Consider the following 23,186-nt stretch of genomic DNA (forward strand, 5'->3'; position numbering starts at 1 on the left):
TCATGACCCAAAACCCATGACCATAGGTGAGAGTAGGAACGTAGATTGACTGGTAAATCGAAGGCTTTGTCTTTCGGCTCCTTCTTTACCACAATGGACTGATACATCTTGTACCGCTGCACCAATCCGCCTGTCAATCTCATGTTCCATCCTTCCCTCACTCATGAACAAAACCTCAAGATACTTGAACTCCTCCACCTGGGGTAAGGACTTTCCTCCAACCTGGAGATGGCAAACAGTTTAAGGTTATAAATCTATATAATTAGCTTAAGCATACCATAATTATATAATTATAGGATATAAAATTGGTAAAGGTCATTTAAAGATCAAATTTAATAAGATCTATTTACTAGAAGACATTTATTGCATACAAGACTTATTATGATAATAATAATATCAAACCGTTTTATAAATTTGCCTTGAATGAAACAGCGGTTTGTTATTAACTGACAATTAATATTTAATTTAAACTAGAAAAGTAAAGTTCGTAGACAGACTTTATGGTGTCTTGAGAAAGCTTAGTCTGAAAGTTTGAAATAGTTTTAAAGTTCAAACAATTAAAGTAGTTTTTAAGAAGTTTGAAACAGTTGGCATAGACAGATAACTACATATATGTCAGTATGTTCCTAGTATAGATTGGCATGTTTCTTTCTAGATGGTAAGGGGCTTCTGAGTGGTTGCTAAGACATTGCTAGGTGGTTGCTAAGGTGTTCTCGGTGGTTACTAAGGTGTTGCTAGGTGGTTGCTAAGGTGTTCTAGGTCATTGCTAAAGTGTCGTTAAGTGGTTGCTAGGGTATTCTGAGTGGTGGTTTGGTGGTTGCTAAGGCGTTGGTAGGTAGTTGCTAAGGTGTTGCTAGGCGGTTGTTAGGGTGATTTGACTGGTTGTTAGGCAGTTGCTAAGGTGTTTCTAGGTGGTTGATGAGATGTTGCTAGGCAGTTGCTAAGGTGTTCTGAGTAGTTGCTAGGCTGTTTTTAACATAAATTAGCATGATTCTAGTATGATTTAGCATGTTGCCAGCATGTTGCTAGCATAAATTAGCATGTTGTTAGCATGATTCTAATAAGAATTAACATATTGCATGTTTCTAGTATTAACTAGCATGTTATTAGCATGAATTTAGTATGAATTAGCATGTCGTAAGTATGTTTCTAGTATGGATCAGTTTGTTGCTAGTATGGATTGGTATGTTGTTAGTATGTCCAATGTAAAGTCAATGGCGTTTTTTTACAACGGAAGTCTACGGGACAGTTGCTAGGGTGCTGTAAGTGGTTGCTAGGGTGTGGCTAGTATGTTGAAAGGTCATCAGTGATTGTCAGATTAGTAGTCTTGAGTTAAATGAGCCCAACCATAAGTCTGTATGACTTAAGTCTGTGGTGTAAGTCTGGTGCAGAGTTATAAGGTCAGAAAGTTTGGTCCAATGTTAAGTCAAGGGGACTTTCCAAATTTTCCGGGTCAGTTTTGGGAAAACCGTAAGTCGGCTCAGTTGGAAAAGATATAGCAACTTAATTCAGTATAGTTTGAAGGTCTGCAGTTAGTTTGAACAGTCTAGGAGGTGATGCATTCATAAAATAGTCTAAGAAGAAGAAGACAGAAGAAGAATAAGTTTATGTAGTAAACTTTCTCAAGCCACCATAGTTATTTTTTATTGTAAATATAAATTTCGTAACAACATTCATCCATCCATTTTCTTCTGCTTGTTTGGAGCCGGTCCGTGGGTGCAATTAAAATCCATTTTCTCTTTATGTCTGCGTCATCAATATAATAAAATTCCTTCCTACATATATCTACCAGTCCAGGAACAATACCATGGTGCAATTACTGGTACTACAGTAAATCAGTAAAATAGCCTTCTAACTGGATGGTTCATGGCATTGTGTTTCTCCTGTTTGTAGTGCTGCTGAGAAAGTCAGCTCTGTTTCAGCTGGCTTTGAACTAAATCACCAAGACTTTTGTGCCCCTCACTAAATTCAAGTGCTTCTGCTTGTAGCTGCCCGGTCGCTTGTTTGATTTGAGAACTATCTGTCGGCATGAAAACAAACCTAAACTCATGCTGTGCTGCTGTTGGGTACAATTTACGCACACAGCCTAACACTCTGTGTGGTCCAAACAAGCAGCACCATTTACAGTGTTTCCACTTTGAAGCATAAACTTCATATAGAACGTTTATTCAACAGTGTTATCTTTTTATTGAGGGAAAATTACATCACAGTTATTATTGTGTTTATCCTCCAGTCCTTTACTCAAAATAAGAAAAATATATTTAGAGTCAGTTTCCAGGTTACATGCAGATTATAGTCATTGTTTATGGTAGTGTAACCTCCTTAAATTGCTAATATAATTAGTTTGGTTATTAATCAATTTTTCTTTAATTTGTGATTCTATAAAAAAGCTATTGTATTTGGGTACAATGATTTGCCACTATTAGATGGAGACTAAGGCCCCGTTTACACTGTCAGGTCTTGTTGTCCAATTCCAATTTGTTGCCTATATTTGTTGTCATTATTTGTTTCACCTTTGCAGGGATGGGTTTTGATGTTGTAACAAATGATTTGATTACTTTTTCGCACTAATTGAAATGCATCACATGACCATTCGTTTACTATGCTAGTCGGAGGCTGGCCCGACTCCATCTAAAACTATAGAAATTAAGCCCGAACCCATAGATCTTCAGCTCTAGCCTTGAGTCCCACAGGAACGGTGTCCGCTGTGGCGTATTGTTGAGTACCTGGCTGTATATCTTATCAGCGAAAAGAAAGTGACACAAATTAATAATTTTACTGCTTTCTGAGTGACCCAAAGGTCCGTTCTGATTGGATAGTGAAAAATTTAATCAGACATCATTTTCAGCTAAGGGAAATGGTTAGCTGACGTTATCTTTCCCAAACACACATTTTAGATGCCATTTATCAAACTCAAGTTAATGAACTGATTCTTTTGCTATATTAGACTTGTCACGATACTGAATTTTGGCACCAATCATCAATTTCTCACTAAAATTTGAGTGAGTTTTAAAATTCCAAGTTCTTAAACGTTTAAACCGTGTTTGCACTTGGTGAAAAGTGGTGAACTGATGACCTTCATGGCTAATTACAGTCATTTCTGTTGAGCACGTGAACACAATGGCAAATCGGTGACGTTTAAGAACGTGAAATTTACATTTTTAAAACATCAGTACCGATTAGTACTGAAATTCAGTATCATGATAACACTATTACAGACAACACGAGGGTGTGCTCCAAACATTTTACACAGGACTGCATGGTTTTATCGCTCACCGGGTTACATAGGCTGAAGCAGGGAAGCGTGGCGTTTATCCGATGCCATGGACTGAAGCCTAGGAGGACACTTAAGCATTATTACTCTTAAAGAGATTATGATTTTGTTTGATGCCTTATATGCTTTTAATTGTTTAAATTAAACTTAGCTGAAGGGTATTAAAGTGATGTTTACACCATATCTGCATTTTGAAATCGCAGCAACAGCTGGAGGTTTGTAGTCCACGGCATGTTGTTGCAATGTTTACAGTGCTGGTCCTCTACTTCTGGGTTTCTTCTCACCGCAGCCTCACTTTCGTTTCTAAAATTGCGGCCGCATGAAATAAGCATATGGGCACAGCGTTCCATTCGCAAGGCCTTATCCCTAGGCCTTGATTCTTGGAGGGTCCCTCTGAAGGAATTGAAGCATATAGGGATGAGCCCTTCTGATTTAAGTGATGTGTGTGACACCAAACAACGTCCCTGCTCAGACTTTCCATGCTCACAACTTTACCTAAAAATGTTTGTATAGTATAGTCTATAGGTAGTATAGTATAGTCTGTAGGCTACTACTGTAACATTTATATGAATTCTAAATAAAATAATTATAAAATAAATTGTATTAAATAAGCAAGTAGGAAAGGCACAGCCTGCACAATGAACTCATCATTCTGAGTGTGTGTTTTTAAGTGTCAAATAGCAGACAAAAAGTGAGACAAAGGCACATCTTCTTGATCATCTCATTAAGATGACTCAAACTTGCACACAAAAAAATAGCTTTTTTGACCCCTACACCCTTCATTCCTTTGACTTTGTCACTCTGGAGGGTAAACTCTTCAAATGAATTGGGTCATAGAGATGAGCCCTTCAAAATGGAATGCACTGATAATCAAATATCAAGGTTGCTGAATTACTCTGTAAATGAGGAAGGAAAGGTCAATGCGTTTGATTAGTGGCTTTCTGTTACAAGAACTCTGATTGTTTTTTTGTTTGCTGATTCTACTTGAGTGTCTACTGTCTGTATTGAGAGCCAGACCCTTGATCTATGACTCTAAAGTCATTGTGATTGAAGTATTTCACTGCTTTTTACAGCTAAGCTGAAGTTTCATACAAACACACTACAGAAAGGAACACAAAAGGTCTTTACGCTGACAGACTATTGAGACTTCATTCATTTATTTATTTGAGCTTTTATCCTCTTTTTGATTTCTTGAAACATTGAACTCAAATCCCAAAACTTAAAAAGAACAATGTATTTGGTTGTTTATGGATGTTGAGTGTGAACTGAGACTTTCTCAAGATATGTGAAGTTGTTCAGAATATATTTCTTTTCTTGTGTTGTAAAAAAAAAACATGCCAGCTATTAATTCAGTTACGATAAGTGGCCCTACCAGTCTACAAAGTCTAAAATGAGGGTAGAAATGAGTTTAGTAAAATGAGTTTTGAGTCTAAAACGTATTAAATGGATAGTTTACCAAAAACAGAAGTCTTGTCGTCGATCCCAGTTGTAAAAGCAACAAATTATGACTTCTAGTTGATCATTTGTAAAAGTGGCAGAAGGTAGATTTTCCAATGAATCATCTATTGAACAGCATCCCAATCATCACAAATACTGCAGAAGACCTATTGGAACCCGCATGGACCCAAGATTCTCATAGAATTCAGTCAAGTTTGGTGAATGAAAAATCATGGTTTAGGGTTACATTCAGTATGGGGGCGTGCGAGAGATCTGCAGAGTGGACGGCAACATCCACAGCCTGAGGTATCAAGACATTTGTGCTGCCCATTACATTACAAACCACAGGAGAGGGCAAATTCTTCAGCAGGATAGCGCTCCTTCTCATACTGCAGTCTCCACCTCAAAGTTCCTGAAAGCAAACAAGGTCAAGGTGCTCTAGGATTGGCCAGCCCAGTTACCAGACAAGAACATTATTGAATATGTGTGGAGTAAGATGGCGGATTCATCCAACAAATCTTAATGAACTCTGGGAGTCCTGCAAGATCTTTTTCTTTGTCATTCCAGATGACTTTATTAAGTGATTCGAGTCATTGTAGAGATGTATGAATGCAGTCCTCCAAGCTCATGGGACTCAAAAACAATATTATTTCTTTCTCCACTGCACCATGACTTAATATTCTAAACTGTACATTATTTCTGTTACGTGACAAGACTTTTGCCTAAGCAAAGTCAGACCTTGCTGTCCTAATTAAATAATTAAAAATCAAGGCATGATCATATTTTATTTTGGTAAAATAAGCGTAATCTAGAGGCCTTTGCCTTTCTGATATGTGGCTTTTATAAGCCACTTCTGATACCAAATGATCAACTAGAAGTCAAGTTTTTATTTGTTGTTCCTAAAACTTGGATAGGCGACAAGACTTTTGTCAGGTATTGTATATACATATGTCAATAATTAAATGTGTTCAGAGCTATACACAGAATTCTTATTCTGTTGTATGTTATTGCAATAGTATGCTACCTGATTTACGCTGATTTATGTTTACATTGGAAATGATAAAATAGATTTTTAGCATTTTTATCTTGTTTAGCTTATGCTCTGATTTGCCCTTGTTTAGTAAGTGTTTTGCATCATATAATTAGTTGTTACAGTAGCCAGAGTATAAAAGTAAAATAATGTAAAAAACATATATACATATACATACACATTCATATCCGTATACACACCCACTTTATTAGGTACACATTACTAGCACGGGTTGGACCCCCTTTTGCCTTCAAAACTGCTTTAATCCTTCATGGCATAGATTCAACAAGTTACTAGATATATTCCTCGGAGATTTTGGTCCATATTGACAGGATAGCATCAAGCAGTGGCTACAGATTTGTTGACTGCACATCCATAATGCGAATCTCCCGTTCTACCACATCCCAGTTGCTGCCATGTGATTGGCTGATTAGAAATTAGTGTTAATGAGCAGTTGGACAGGTGTACCTAATAAAGTGGCCAGTGAGTGCATTTTTGTTTTTTATTTGTACATTGAAAGTTTTAGGTCTTTTCAGTTTTAGAAGTTCATGTGAAGAGAGTAAGTGATGATAAAAGTTTAACTTTAGAGTGAACTAGCTTTTTAACTTAACATTCCCCGGAGAAACAGAAGATATGTCAACACAGTACATAAAACCATCTCCTGCTGACTTGAGGTAATGAAAGAGCAGCCTGAAACAAGACTTGGCAGATTAATCCAAAGCCTCATGTGTCTTTTCTCTGTAGGAGTGGTTTCTGGGCAGATCCCTCCATGATGATGAACCAACAATCATCCACCACTATGCTTTCTCAGAAGACCCCTACAGCTTCGCTTACCCTGACTTCATGGCTGGCTGGGCCATCAGCTGCCCCTTGGCTAAGCGGTCAGATTTCACCTCTGTGTTTCTTACGTGCTTCAACTGCAAATGTACTCTTTTAATACAGAATCCATTTGGTTTGGTGTCTCAGAACTGCAGAACGTGTGAATTATGAGCCTCCCAAATCGGATTTCACGATTGACCTTCAACATGAGGTGAGAAGGATCACAAAATGTGTAAATGGACATCATGGACAGTTGATGTCGGAATTAATTATTAGCAATCCTGTATATTTTTCCCCCAATTTCTGTTTAACGGAGATATTTTTTCCAACACATTTCTAAACATAATAGTTTTAATAACTCATTTCTAATAACTGAATTCTTTTATCTTTGTCATGATGACAGTACATAATTTTTTACTAGATATTTTTCAAGATACCAGAATTCAGCTTAAAGTGCAATTTAAAGGCTTAATGAGGTTAGGGTAATTATGCAAATCATTGTATAATAAATATTGCTTAACTCTTATGTACTGTTGAGGATATTTTTATCCTCTCTGGTGATTTTAAGTCTTAATTTGGCCATTGACTTTTTCTGTTGCAGCTAGCAGAATAATTTGACACATTTTTTGAGAAAATTGCTTAAATTTTTTTTACAAAAACGCAACGATACACTCTGGGCAAATTGACTACCCTTTTGTTATGTTGAGGATGAAAACGTCCACTGAATAAACTGCTGTAAAATTGCATCAGATTAATATCTTTTTTTTTTTTTTTTGTGTAAATCTAATAATCAACCTCAGTCCTGATCAAAACTACTAAATTGCTTAGAAAATTACAGGATTTTAACTCTTTTATGGCCAAATTCATAATAATGTAACTTATGAATTACATTAATAAGTATTGGACAGGTGTACATTATAATATAGTGAATAACATTAATAAGGGGGGGGGGGGGGACTAATGTTATTGACCTGCTTTTATTCTAGCTGAAATAAAAAAAATAAGACTTTCTCCAGAAGAAAAAAATATTAAAGGAAATACTGAGAAAAATCCTTGCTCTGTCAAACGTCATTTGAGAAATATTTGAATAAGAATTAAACAGGAGAGCTAACAGGAGGGCTAATAATTTTGACTTCATCTGTATGTCAGTTGTATTTTATTATTATTAATAATTTTCTTTGTTTATTGAACATTTATTATTTTGCATCGGAAGCACTTACTTGTTTGTAATAAATATGAATAACTTGCAGTGGAAGTTGCTTTAATGCATCAGCTATAAATCTTTCTGAAAGCTTCTTAACAAAAGACATTATTTTCCAGAATGACCCAGACGCAGATAATAGACTTTATGTCCCCCCTTCTCTTCACATCTCTCATCTCAGCTTGTATAATGCACTTTCTCTACACTCCCTTTGGTGTCTCGCCGCAAATCAAGGTGTCTGGCATCTTTTGTTGAAATGATCTGCCGTCTGCCTAGATGCGGAAATAAATGTGTGTATATTAATTCTCCCTGATATTTTTATGGCAGAACTGTCATCATTAAAGGGTTTGGAATTGTGTGACACTGAAAGACGCTCTCTCCCTCTTTTTTTTCCCTCTCCATCACTTTTCTCCCATCGCTGATAAAAATGAGACTGTATGTTCCAGAGGGAACTCTCAGTGCTACTTTTGTGATCTCTATTGATGCAGTTCTCAAGGAGTCTGTTCAAAACTCTCTCTGGTCTTACTTGACTGGCGTCTGCGCACCCCAAAATTAATATTTTTTAAGCCTGTATGACTTCTTATTTTCTGTAGACCACAAAATGAGTGGTTTATCAGAATGTTCAAGCTCCTTATTTTATAAAATGGTGGTATATAATGGATTTTAAACACTTCGACTGGTTGAGAGGCAAACAAGATCCATTTTCACTCGATATCTCTGAAATCAGTCCTAAGGTGCTTTATTTGTCTTCAGAGTTTACTAAATAGGGCAAATTAGCATGAGACCACAATCTCATGGAAGCGCCAATGGGAGTGGAAAGTTCTGTGTGTTCATTTCATACAATGGACATTAACGGTGACCATGCAATGCATTTTAAACACTATTTGATTGGTTGATAGTCAAACAAGGTCCATTATCATTTGGTATCACCAAAATCAATCCTGAGGAGCTATATGTGTCTTCAAACTTTACTAAATAGGGCAAATTAGCATGAGACCACAATTCTATGAAAACGCCAACGGGAGTGGAATGTTCTGTGTGTTCATTTCATACAATGGAAGTAAACGGTGACCATGCAATGCATTTTGAACACTATTCGACTGGTTGAGAGTCAAACAAGCTTCTTAGTCATTTGGTGTCTCTGAAATCAATCCTGAGGAACTATATTTTTCTTCAGATTTTACTAAAATATGGCAAATTAGCATGAGACCGGAATCCCATGAAACCGCCAATGGGAGTGGAAAGTTCTGTGGGTTATAGTGACGTGATTTAAAGAGCACAGACATTGCAACTCATTTCCATAATGATAATCTACCAAAAATAGGACTAATTAGGGTAGGTTCACAAATAAGCTGAGCTGATGATAATCAATATGTTTGGGTAACATCTGGCATTCCTAATGAGCAAAAGTGGTGAAAATTGTCTCTACTTTCTACAACGCTCTGTTTGTTCTCTGTTTTCCTCCTCTTAGCAACTCTCACAGCATGGCAGGAGCAAAGTGAGCTAGGACGTGCCTTTTTGGGTATGAAGTAATTGTGCAAATACTAGCAAATTGTCCACAGGTCTGTGTAAATCACGTTGCATGGTTCAATTTAAATAATTTTCTTTCTTTAATTTGGTGTCTGAATGAGAAACTTCCTCAAATAACTAAAATTATCCAGAAATTCTGCCAGAAGCTGTATATCTGGTCATTAGAATGTGCAAAGTGCATTACTTTTATGGTGCTTTTTGAAACCCATTGGCCACCTTTCATTAAAGTCAGTGTGAACCAGTTGTTGTTGAGATGTTTGTTTCAGTATGTGGATTTACTTCCATCAGAAATGGAATATTGAGTAGGGAAGGGGCTTTTTTTACACATCATTGCCTTGTAGCAAACTAATGGTAAGAATTTGTTATAAACAACATTATATGCAGTTTTAAAGATGTTTTAACCAGTTTAAAGTCAAATCCATGTTTAAAGTAAAAAAAAAAAAAGTATTATAAATTTTATGGCTAAAGCCGTCCACAGAAAAATATCAATCCAAACGCAGAAGCATGGTCAGATTTTAATTGAAAATTACTTTAATCAAAACACTTGAATTTTTCACCTAAACATTACCAATGTGTTCTAGCAAAATATAAATTTTAAATTTGATTTCACACCAACTTTAAAAAACTAGTTCACCCCAAAATGAAAATTATGTCATCAAACCAATTGATCCAAACCACATTGATTTTGAACACAGAGGAAGATATACCAACAAATAAAGGAAAAAAGCAACCATTGATTTCCATAATACTTATTTATTATCTACTATGGTTGTCAACGGCTGTTTTTTGTCTAAAATTCTTGTTTTGTTTGGTATTCAACAGAAGAAAAAGAAAACCATTAAATTTTAGAATCACTTGAGTGTGAGTAAATGGTGAGCAAATTTTTCATTTTTGGGTGAACTAACCCTTTAACCCTTGTGCACTGTGTAAATTTACTACCCCTTTGTTATGTGAGGGATGAAAACATCCACTGAATTAAACTGCTGTAAAAATGCATCAGATATTTTTTTTCTTTGCAGAAATCTTTTAATCAACCTCATTTCTTTTTTTTTATGATAATTTTTTAGGGGTTTTCACCTTTAATGTTATAGGACAGTGAAGGACAGATATGAAAGCATTGGTAACAGAGAAAGGGGGAGCAGCAGCATAGGACCTCGAACCGAGAATCGAACTTCGTGAACACCTCACTTAACCACTAGGCCAGGGATGGGCAAATTCGATCCTGGAGGGCCGGTGTCCCTGCATAGTTTTGCACCAACCCTAATCAAACACACCTGCTTGTAGCTTTCTAGTGATCTTGAAGACACTAATTAGGGTGTTCAGGTGTGTTTGATTAGTGTTGGAGCAAAACTCTGCAGGGACACCGGCCCTCCAGGATCGAGTTTGTCCATGCCTGCACTAGGCTATTGGCACCGACATCAATCTCATTTCTGATCAAAACTACTAAATGTTTTTAGAAAATGACAGCATTTTAACTCTTTAATTGCAAAATTCACAAATTATTTCACTGATTTGTTGAACAAAAAAAAAACGCACAAAATGACATATTTTCAATATAAACAGTAATTGTGGACTGGATATTTTTTTTTTTACCTTTTATCAGAGTCTTGGACGTAAACAATTAGTAACAACATTGGCTTTGATGCATTGTTAGATTTTCATTTTTTCTCCCGAATTTACTGTTGGTGGCTGTTTTTGCCCCATTGACTTACATTAGAACCACATTTGATGATGCATAAATACACAGTCTTTGTTTTTGTTTACTCCATGTAGTTCTGAGAGCTGAGATGCATATTTAGATTTTCTCAGACACATCAAGGTAATTGCGCAAAAGTCACTTTCACACACTCACAGACACACAGACACACACTATAATTTGCTGTTATATTTTATATAATATCCAGAAACTAAGCTTATACAGGCCTATCTAAAGGGTTAAGGGTGCCAACTGATGATCAACAGTAAAATGACAAATTTTACCTCATCCCAACAGGGAAAACCACCAACAATCAAAAATACATGATTAGATGGTGTCAAGGCTTTGCAATTAAAAAATGTGGTTATAATGGAAGTCAATGGGGCAAAAACAGCCACCAACAGTAAATTAGGGAGAAAAAAATGAAAATATAACAATGCATCAAAGCCAATGTTGCTTCACATATAGAAGACTTCGATAAAAGGTAAAAAAAAAATTCAGTCCACAATTACTGTTTATATTGAAAAATGTCATTTTGTGTGTGTTTTTTTTTGCCAAATCAGTGACATTATTTGTGAATTTGGCAATTAAAGAGTTAAAATCCTGTAATTCTCTAAACAATATATTAATTTTAATCAGAACTGAGGTTGATTAACAGATTTTGCATACAATTTTGAAAATAATATTTATCTGATTGTTATGTGTTTAAGTGGGATGCTGTAACATTTAGGTGAGACAGATGTAATGTGTGTGACAGATCAAGGATGAGGCAGGAATCAATTCTCTATTTAAGCTTTTTTACTCAATGGTTGAAACAATAGGTAACAATAATAAATGAAAAAAAGAAATAAACATTTACAATTATTATCTTTAAACAAAAACAATGAGTGTAAGCCAAATCAAAGAAATTAACAAAACAAAGCAAACCTTAAATCTAAAGTGTGAACTAGGCAACAAAAAGAAAAACAAATAAAAACCAAAGTCTTCAGCGTACACGACACCCGAACTAAACCAATTAAACTACTAAACTCAAAATACACAGGTGGCAAAACACTTATACTAGTCTAACAAAACATTAATCTAAGCTAAAACAAACCGGATAAGACGGTCAAAGCTCAGTTTAGAATCACACAACAATCATCACATTATTTTACTTAAAGCCAACAAAGTTTAACAAGCAAACTCGAATTACCACAGTAAACTGAGATAATAAATCACTAAACAGCTGAAGCATAGCACAAACAAATTGCGTGGAGCACAAATGGTACGCCGAGGCAGAGCGCACACCACACACTGGTCTGTCGAGGCTTTAAATCCTTGCGGCTTGTCGGGGGATTGGTGGAACCGACACCGTCATAATGATGATGGACAGATGGTAAACTAATAAGAAACCTAAGGGCTGAGCAGGCGGAGAGGAGGGTGAAAAAAAATACGCAAAGAAAACTAACATCAAACATAACACTGATGCATTTTTACAGCAGTTAAATTCAGGGGATGTTTTCATCCTTAACATAACAAAAGGGTAGTCAATTTGTCCAGAGTTTATGGTTGAGTTCTTTAAAAATGTCAAAACATTTTCTCAAAATAAGATTTGTCACCAAAAAAAATTCTGCTAGCTCAAACACAGAACAAGTTATGGCCAAATTAAGACACAAAATCACCCCAGAGTGGATGAAAACATCCCCGATAGCACAAAAGAGTTAATATTATATTGAAAAGTGCAGTGTCAGTATTGTTTTAAATGTCACGTTTATATTCCATAAATAAAGAGTGAGCAAATAATTATAGTAATGTTAAATTCTTCTTTAAAATAAAAGAAAGAGAAGTTTTCTTTCTCTGATATCTGAAATGCTTAGTTCTTTACACTGGAGTGTTTTCATTACACCTTGTCTCTTTTCTCCACTCTTTTAACAGATATAGATTTTTTTGATTGATTATAAGTTATTCTTTGCTCCTCTTATTGATGTTCTAGATTGCCCTCTACATTTGGGAGGAAGGCAGAGGTCCTACTTTGACTGCAGTGAATGAGTTTTGTTCAGAGCTTCACGGCTCGTCCTCCGCAAAACGCTGCGCTACAGCCGTCAACACCTACTTATCGGCTTGTGTAAGTACTATAAACACGAGCGGCACCTCCTGCTATTGTTCAAAAAGATTTATACAAGCTCTCAGCCTTGTGAATTAATGAAACTATGACAAACTGTTCTGTACAGAAGAAGCTGCCTAAAGAGAAAGCCGGGTCGGATTAATATTGCACAGTCAGTTGTCATTGCATTCCCCCCTCTAATGCCTTAATAAATGACAGTCTTCAAAAGTGTACGCCAAATTCCAGCTTGTGGCTTTTCGCATTTGCTGTTCTTTTCTGAGTTCGAATGAAAATCAAAGGCCTATGAGTTCATATTTCTCAAAATGAGCCACCTTTACAATGTGTCCTCTCAGAGCTGACACACAGACATTCTGTAATAACTTAATGGAAGTCCTGCTACGTCTTAAAGTAGGAACAGGAGGTACTCAGGTTTTAACCCAAATACTGTAACTCACAGGCTTTTGATGCTCGCAGACAATGAATTGCTTGAAATGTCTCTTTTTCACAGGGAAAGCCTGTGCTGAAGGAGGGCGTCTTTGTTGCTGTTAAAACATGCCAAAAATTTCACAGAGATAGAGGTGAGTGAGGTCAGACCATATTTCAAAAAAGATTAAAATCGAATGGTCAATTTATGAACTGTATAAACTGTATATCAGTGAAAGGTAGAGGAAAACAGCATTATTTATTGGCTTGGAGTAACCAAAGAAAACTAGGCACTGGGGATGCAGTGACAAACATCAATGAATGAAATGTTTGTAGCATAACAATAAAAACTGCATTTTACATATAATGCATTTCTATGTGTTCTGTTATTTAATTTTATTAATTTGAATAGTCTCAGACCTGTAGCCAGAGGTGGTTCGGGTGGTTCGAAAGACCCACCCCTCAATGACAAACGTCTAGAATTTGTCCCATACATGAGCTCATTTGTCCTATTTTGACTGTTACACCATTATAAATTGTAAAAATAACCCATTGAAAAAGGTTTTAAGACCAAGCCGAATCATCTGTTGACTGTCACTTCAGGTAATCAGTTTTGGCCAATGCAAACTATTATTTTTCCAGTCCAACATCCAGTTGTGCTAAAAACATACAATCGAATGTAAGTGAAGTCATCTTTTGCTACTGTAATGTTGTTAAATGGAGGAAACATTTTACAAGTAACTTTTATTCTAAATTTTGGCCCTTATTCTTGAAACAAAAAATGACCAATAAAAAGGTGTGAAGCACCAAAAGCGGCCCATATTACAATTAATTTGAAAACTAATTTGGCTTTTGTTATTCATGAATTTTCAATCAAATCATGAATCTCAAATCATGAAGCTCAAATCATAAAGCTCAAATCATAAAGCTCAAATTATAAAGCTCAAATTATAAAGCTCAAATCATGAATCTCAAATTATGAAGCTCAAATCATGAAGCTCAGATCATGAAGCTCAGATCATGAAGCTAAGATCATGAAGCTCAAATTATGAAGCTTAAATCATGAAACTCAAATGAAGGCCAAATCATAAAGCTCAAATCATGAAGCTCAAATTATGAAGCTTAAATCGTGAAGCTCAGATCATGAAGCTCAAATCACGAAGCTCAGATCATGAAGCTCAGATCATGAAGCTCAGATCATGAAGCTCAGATCATGAAGCTCAGATCATGAAGCTCAAATCATGAAGCTCAGATCATGAAGCTCAGATCATGAAGCTCAGATCATGAAGCTCAGATCATGAAGCTCAAATCACGAAGCTCAGATCACGAAGCTCAGATCACGAAGCTCAAATCACGAAGCTCAGATCATGAAGCTCAGATCATGAAGCTCAGATCATGAAGCTCAGATCATGAAGCTCAGATCATAAAGCTCAGATCATGAAGCTCAGATCATGAAGCTCAGATCATGAAGCTCAGATCATGAAGCTCAGATCATGAAGCTCAGATCATAAAGCTCAGATCATGAAGCTCAGATCATGAAGCTCAAATCATGAAGCTTAAATCATGAAACTCAAATGAAGGCCAAATCATAAAGCTCAAATCATGAAGCTCAAATTATAAAGCTTAAATCGTGAAGCTCAGATCATGAAGCTCAAATCATGAAGCTCAAATTATGAAGGTTAAATTCTGATTGCTTCAAATGTCACTCAAATGCAGTATTTAAATCTCATAAATAAATAGAAAATGAGGCGAATAACTGCAACTTCAACTCCACTTTGGCTGGTTGAAAATAATGTATAAATTGCCAGCGCTGGCTCGTCACTAAAGACTAGAATTTTAGTTCATGACCGTTTGTCAATATTTGTGCAAATGTGATCTTAGAATCGAGAAGCAGCACAACGGATTCAATTCAATTCATCTTTATTTCTATAGCTCTATTACAATGCGTCAAAGCAGCTTCACATAGAAGATTACAGTAAGTTGAAACGGTGTCAATCCAGTTTTCAGTGTTCAGTTCAGTTTAGTTCAGTTCAGTGAGGTTCAATATTCACTGCTGAGAGTCCAAACACTGAAGAGCAAATCCATAGATTCGCAGCTCCACAAGTCCCAAACCATGCAAGCCAGTGGCGTCAGCGGCGAGGAACAAACTAATTTGCGAAAAGTGAAGGAAAAATGCCTCGAGAGAAACCAGGCTCAGTTGGGCACGACCATTTCTCCTATAGCCAAACTTCTTCTGCAGGTTGGGAGAGGTCACCGGCTGGTGTACAGGCTGGCCCTTCAGGATCAATGCGAAGACTCCCATCTGTCACTGGGGTCTTACAGGAATCAGTCTCAAACTCTCCACTCCTCCATGACCACCACAGCAGCTGCTGAGAATACAGCCTGGTCCAGCATTATGGCAGCCTTGGGAATAGTAAAAAAAACCCCCACTAACATAAGCTCAGATGCCGTTCAAATTATTATGTCGTTTTGGGAAGTGTTCCCGGCTCTGGTTGCTCTAAATAATGCAGACTAACAAACCTTTAGAGGATTTGGATTTCAAAAAGATTTGTGTTTTATGTGTATGCTAATGCAAAAAGATGTGTCTTTAATCTAGTTTTAAACTGACAGAGAGTGTCTGCTTCCCGAACTGTGCTAGGAAGGCTGTTCCAGAGTTTAGGTGCCAGATATGAGAAAGATCTACCGCCTACAGTTGATTTTGATATTCTGGGAATAATCAATTGTCCAGTATTAATTGAGCATAGTGGACATGAGGTAGAAATCTGCGCGGGACTAAATTTTGAATCCCGCTCCTGCCAGGTTTTAGTCCGAACCCGACTGCTCCCGCTTATATTCAGCGTTTGTTGTCCCGCTGCCCGACCCGACCCATTTTCTACCCGCCGCACCCGTTCCCGCTAACGGGCGGGGGACAGAACAAAACCGAAAACCACCCAGCTATACAGAGTCCAGACAGCCTATAACAAGCTGTCTGTATAAACCCACACACACAGCACAAAGCTCTCTCTCTCATTCGCACACACACAACGTTAGACAGCAACAAACAAGCTAAACACAGCATCCCGCTCTCTCATTCACACACATACATACACGTGCTTGCTCGCTCGGGAGTCGCGAGCTATATTGTTAGACCGCCCACTCCCTTCCAAAATTACACCAGTTACCGACCGCTCCCGCGCTTTATTCGGAAATTTATTCCCGCGCAGCAAGAAATCTAGTCGGGTCACAGACTAGTTACAGAATGCAGACCTCCAACATGAGGAGCTTGTTGAGAAATTTTCTCGATATTGAATAGGAAGCCAATGCAATGCTGAAAGAACTGGAGCAATATGATCATATTTCTTTGTTCTAGAAAGCACTCTAGCAGCTGCATTTTGAACTAGCTGAAGTTTGTTAATTAGGCCAACAGGGCAACCGCCTAGTAATGCATAACAATAATCTAATCGAGAGGTCATTAAAGCATGAATAAGCTTTTCTGCCTAATAATTGTTTGCGCGTACAAAAGAAAGCAGGAGAATATCGAATTTGAGGATGATCAGGCTCACAATGAGACGCACAATCCTCACTCACTGACGAGGGCTTTAGTGTGTCTTTGAACCATTTCCTTGCGCGAAGAAACCGTGCCTGAAAACGCAAGTGGTGCAATCGTTTCTCTTTGAAATAGACTGGAAAAAAGCAATGCTCGTGCACCCACAGTCCTGCTGCTTTCTAAGATTTTTTCTAAGCAGCATCGGTTGCCACTATTGCTTTAACCATTTTGAACAGATTATTAATGGGCCTAACGTTAACCTTGTGTGCGCAATCATCCTTTTATTATCGCACACGGTATGTTTTTTTCCTTGCTAATGTAAAGTAGTTTTTGATCTTCTTTGTATGTCGCTTTTCAGCTAAATGAGTAAACATAAAATGCAACATCATATCAAATTATATTCCAATTTCAGATGAATGCAAACACAGATTTAGCATTTCCTTGTTATAAATATGTATAACTGTCGGTTTTAGTTAGCTTAGCTTTTATGTAAATTAGACACTGTGTTTAAGATGGATTGGATCATTCAGCCTTAATTAAAAAGTAAAGCACGTGATTCAGTAGAGCACAAAGAGCCCATCAAACCATGCTCTCTCGAGAAGATTACAAATAGACACTAATAAATGGGAATAATTGTGGCTGTCAGTATATAGTAGCTTCTCGTCTCAGCCCACACAGAATGTTCGTAAGTGACAGCGAATTGATTATATTGATTGAAAGTTCCCATCATGGCTTTGCACTCACAAACATTGACAGCTCTCTTAACATTCCTCTCTTCTAGTCTCCCTCTTCTGTATAATAGGACAGGTATAAATGCTGTTTTATATTCCAGGAGAAATTACATTTTTGCAGCTGGTCAGGCATAATTGCGTCGATTTGCATGATTATGTTTAGAGTTTGCTTTTATAAACAGTCTCAAGGTAGTATTAAATGCTGCATCATTCGAGTGTGGTGAAAAAGATCATAAATATCAGTGCAGGTTAAACATCTGCTAATTTAATGCAGGATGCAATTTTAGTAAAGGTATTTGCTGAATGTGATTCACCGCTTATCTTTTATTCATCACTCTTATAGTTTTAAGTACGTCTAATCCAGTGTTTATCTTTAGTTCCTATAGTTAAACAGACATGGGAAAAAGATGCTGCCTCGCTGGAATACTACAGTGACGTCATAGACTCATTTATCCCTACAGTCCACTTGGGAGTCACTAACACAGAGAGAGGTTTGTCTCATCTTTTTTTGTATTTTGGGCTGACAGCAGGTTGAGTACACTGTTTATTCATCACAATCTGTGAGGAACATGCTGACGCTCCTTAATGTAGGATTTATAATCAATTAGTATGTTCAGGCAAGCATTGGCATGTCAAACTGAAATACACAGTCTGAGCTCATACACATCACATATGGAATGTCAAGACTGAGTTAGAAATATGCAAATAAATAATTAATTGTTCAAATATAGTAAAATAAAAAAATATACACTCTCCGGCCAATTTATTAGGTACACCTGTCCAACTGCTCGTTAACGCAAATTTCTAATCAGCCAATCACATGGCAGTTTAGGTATGTAGACAAGATTAAGACAATCTGCTGCAATTCAAACCGAGCATCAGAATAGGGAAGAAAGGTGATTTAAGTGACTTTGAACATGGCATGGTTGTTGGTGCCAGACGGGCTGGTCTGATTATTTCAGAAACTGCTGATCTACTAGGATTTTCACACACAACCATCTCTAGGGTTTACAGAGATGGTCATAAAAGACAAAATATCCAGTGAGTGGCAGTTCTGTGGGCCAAATGCCTTGTTGATGCCATAGGTCAGAGGAGAATGGCCAGATTGGTTCAAGCTGATAGAAAGGCAACAGTAACTCAAATAACCACTCGTTATAACCATAACCTTAAAATGCAGAAGAGCATCTCTGAGCACACAACACATTGAACCTTGAAACAAATGGGCAACATTAGCAGAAGACCTCACCGGGTACCACTCTTGTCAGATAAGAACAGGAAACTGAGGCTACAATTCGCTCAGGCTCATCTAAAATGAACAATAGAAAAATGAAAAAACGTTGCCTGGTCTGATGAGTCTCAATTTCTGCTGCGACATTCAGATGTTAGGGTCAGAATTTGGTGTCAACAACGTGAAAGCATGGATCCATTCTGCCTGGTATCAACGGTTGAGGCTGCTGGTTGTGGTGTAATGGTGTGGGGGATATTTTCTTGGCATTCTTTGGACCCATTAGTGCCAACTGAGCACCAATTGAGTATTGTTGCTGACCATGCCCATCCATTTATGACCACAGTGTACCCATCTTCTGATAACTACTTCTAGCAGGATAACACAAAAAGTGTGAATCATCTCAGACTGCTTTCTTAAAAACAACAATGACTTCACTGTACTCAAATGGCCTCCACAGTCACCAGAAGTCAGAGCACCTTTGGGATGTGGTGGAACGAGAGATTTGCATCTTAGTTGTGCAGCCGAGACATCTGCATCAACTGCGTGATGCTATCATGTCAATATGGACCAAAATCTCTGAGGAATATTTGCAGTATCTTGTTGAATCTATGCCACGAAGGATTTAGGCAGTTCTGAAGGCAACAAATAAAAGAAAAATTAATAAATGTGGGTGGGAAATACATAAATATGGATATAAAATGTCAAATATATATTTGTAACCTTTCTTTGTGCATTTATTTACATATTTTGAAATTAATTTTTACTTTTTTTTTTGGCATTACTTTGAACTTTTAACTATTTATTTATATAATTTTTATTTAGTCAGACTTGGCATTCCATAGTTACATGCCATTAATTAAACTATTATTAGTTGGAAAGATGACGTTAAATGACCAAAGAAAATATAAAAACAATAATGAAAGAAAGAAATATGTAAATATATAAATGAAAACCAATAAAAGGGTAAATAAATAAATGTAAAAGTAAATAAATATATAACACAGTTTTTCGCAGTCACTTTGGTGCATTTCTCACAACACTATTTACATTTGCACAACAGTTCATGCATTTCTCAAAACAATTAGTACAAACTGCAAAACCTTGTTGATAACCTGCAAAAGCATGTCACTTGCTCAAAATGGATAGCTCATTCCTCAAAAGCAAGTATTCATGTCAATGAAAAAGTCAGTGTCATCAAGATGAAAAGTCCTGACACCATTGTTTATGAACAAGATAGTCAAATGGCTTTGTCATGTTTTCATTATGACAGTTTACTCTGTACATTTTTTTCCATTGCAAAAAAAAGTCAGATTTTCATGACACTTCATGAAAATGCTCAAGTCACCACTAGATACTATTTGCACAGCTATTTGAAAACTACAGTAAAGTTAGACATCACTGCATTTAGTGTGGTATCTGAGTACAAGACACCTGAACATGTGTGTTTCACATTTTTACTGCAGATGCTCTTTGCAATTCTAATTTATTCACAGCATTTTGCAAAAGAATAAATACACCCTTATTTACAACAAACATAAATTCCCTTTGAGTAGAGCTGTGCATGACTGTAAACAATATTGCAGTACAGATTGGAACTGAACCTACATCATACATACTGTAGGTCTGTAAATCATTCATAAAATTGTTCATTTTAGAAAAAGATTAAAACTTTTTTTTTTAAGTTTATAAAATTTGCTTGACAGATTTTGCCAACTAGTTCAACATTTTTGTATGTAATGACTCAAGTAATGAAATGAGGACTATTAGTTTTATATGGAATGACAATTCCGCATTCTCAAGTTTAGTTCATTTTGACTGACATGACATAAGCAAATGATAATGTTGTTAAAGAGCAGAGTTTTGTAAGAAAGCAATTGATGCATGTCCAAAAGCATTTACAATTTGTTGGAAGGAATGAGAAACTGCTACCCTGATGTGGAGAAATTACTAATTGTTTTGAGAAATGCATTAACTGTTGTGCAAATGTAAATAGTGTTGTGAGAAATGGACCAAAGCGACTGAGAAAAAACTGTAAAATAAGGATAAAAAGTAAATAATAAATTATAATATAGTATATAATGTTGTTATTTATATTAGGTTTTTTTTTTACAGATTTGTTTACATTTAATTGTTTATTTAAATATTTTTTATTTAGTCAAACTGTGTCCTCTGAGTCTACACCTGCGACTCAAAGCAAAACTAGGTCTCTGATGTCAGGCATTAAAATGGACTGAATATTACCACTTGTCTTTTCAGTTTTGCTGTGATGTGCAAAATGTGCCTAGGTTTTTTTTTTATGTAAAACAGTTCAACGTCAAACTTTGCAAAGGTTGAGAATTTGTTTTATTCATGGCCTGACTGCAGCAAGCTTAATGGATGGGGCAGTGGTTGCTTCTAGTCGACTGACATGAGTTTAGTCGGCGTGTTAAATGTTCTTTTATGCTTTGCCATTTTCATCTGCTGTTTATACACCTTTGTTCATCAATTTTTGACCGACAATTTTGCTGCAAAAGCTGATTTTGTATGGTTTTTGTGATAGATAGATAGATAGATAGATAGATAGATAGATAGATAGATAGATAGATAGATAGATAGATAGATAGATAGATAGATAGATAGATGAGTGAAATGATAGGTAGGTAGATGGATAGATAGATGAATATGATGGATGAATTGGACAGTAGATAGGTAGATGGATGGATTGATGATTGGATGGATGGATGAAACAATAAATAGACAGAACTATGGATGGATGCATGAATGGATTGGATAATAGATAGGTGGATGGATAGATAGTTGGATGGATGCATGGATTGTTAGATAGATAGATGGATGGTTGGATGGATGAAACATATAAATAGAACTATAGATGGATAGATAGTTGGATGGATGGATGGATGGATGGATGATGTAGGGATTGTTAGGTAGATTGATGGATGATGGAACAATAAATAGATATAACTATAGATGGATGGATGTATAGATGGAAGGATGGAGGATGCATGGATTGTTAGATGAATGGATGGTTGGATGGATAAAACAATATTTAGATAGAACTATAGATAGATGGATGGATGGATAGGACAATAGATAGGTAGATGAATGGAAAGATAGTTGAATGGATGGAGGCATGGATTTTTAGATGGATAGGACAAGACAATATATAGGTAGATGGATGCATGGACTGTTATGGATGATGGTTGGATGGAAGAAAGAACTATAGATGGATGGACTGATGGATTGATCAATGGATGGATATATACCTGTAGTTGGATGGATGGATGGATGGATGATGCATGGATTGTTAGATGGTTGGATGGATGGAACAATAAATAGATAGAACTATAGATGGATAGGATAATAGATAGATAGATGGATGGATGTATGCAGGATGCATGTATTGTTACACAGATGAATGGATGGTTGGATGGATAAAAAAATAAATAGAACTGTTGATGGATGGATGGATGGATGGATAGGACAAGGCAATAGATAGGTAGATGGATGCATAGACTGTTAGATAGATGGATTATGGTTGGATGGATGGACTGATGGATTGATCAATGGATGGATATATACCTGTAGTTGGATGGATGGATGATGCATGGATTGTTAGATAGATGGTTGGATGGATGGAACAATAAATAGATAGAACCATAGATGGATAGATGGATAGGACAATAGATAGGTAGATGGATGGATAGATAGTTGGATGGAGGTATGCAGGATGCATGGATTGTTACATAGATGAATGGATGGTTGAATGGATAGAACAATAAATAGATGGATCTATAGATGGTGGGTGGACGATGGATAGGACGATAGATAGGTTAATGGATGGATAGATAGTTGGATGGATGGATGGATGGATTTTTAGATGGATGGACAGATGGATGGATGGATGGATGGATAGATGTATAGATAGCTAGATAGTTAGACTGAGACAGACATAATTAGTAGAAGCATGACAGTGCATTATTATTAGCAATAAGTCTACAAGGAACATTTAAACTCATTGTGTTAGTCATTACAGTAGTTTTAATGAGTGTCCGTTTGTCAAGATACTCGACTCTCTAACAGCGGGACATTCCTAATTCTTAAAGACACTGATTTAAACACAGTGTGCCTGGCTGCAGTGTCAGTCTGGAGACATTCTTCTCCCTTCACAAACTCCCCAACCCCCTCAGGCTAGCGAATAAAACTCAATA

At 36.6% G+C, this 23,186-nt stretch overlaps 1 protein-coding gene across 1 annotated transcript in view; it reads left to right on the plus strand.

Moving 5' to 3' along the window:
- The window catches only part of b3glctb (beta 3-glucosyltransferase b), a 65,894-nt gene that overhangs the window by 20,283 nt on the left and 22,425 nt on the right, over positions 1–23,186 (plus strand). Inside the window, exons 7-11 of the mRNA XM_056466625.1 lie at positions 6,486–6,622; positions 6,708–6,771; positions 12,960–13,091; positions 13,579–13,648; positions 18,128–18,241. Of these exons, the coding sequence (XP_056322600.1) occupies positions 6,486–6,622; positions 6,708–6,771; positions 12,960–13,091; positions 13,579–13,648; positions 18,128–18,241 (517 nt within the window). The remainder of the gene's footprint in view (positions 1–6,485; positions 6,623–6,707; positions 6,772–12,959; positions 13,092–13,578; positions 13,649–18,127; positions 18,242–23,186) is intronic.

This window comes from Danio aesculapii, chromosome 10 (assembly GCF_903798145.1).
Source record: "Danio aesculapii chromosome 10, fDanAes4.1, whole genome shotgun sequence".
In the NCBI taxonomy this organism is placed as follows: domain Eukaryota; kingdom Metazoa; phylum Chordata; class Actinopteri; order Cypriniformes; family Danionidae; genus Danio; species Danio aesculapii.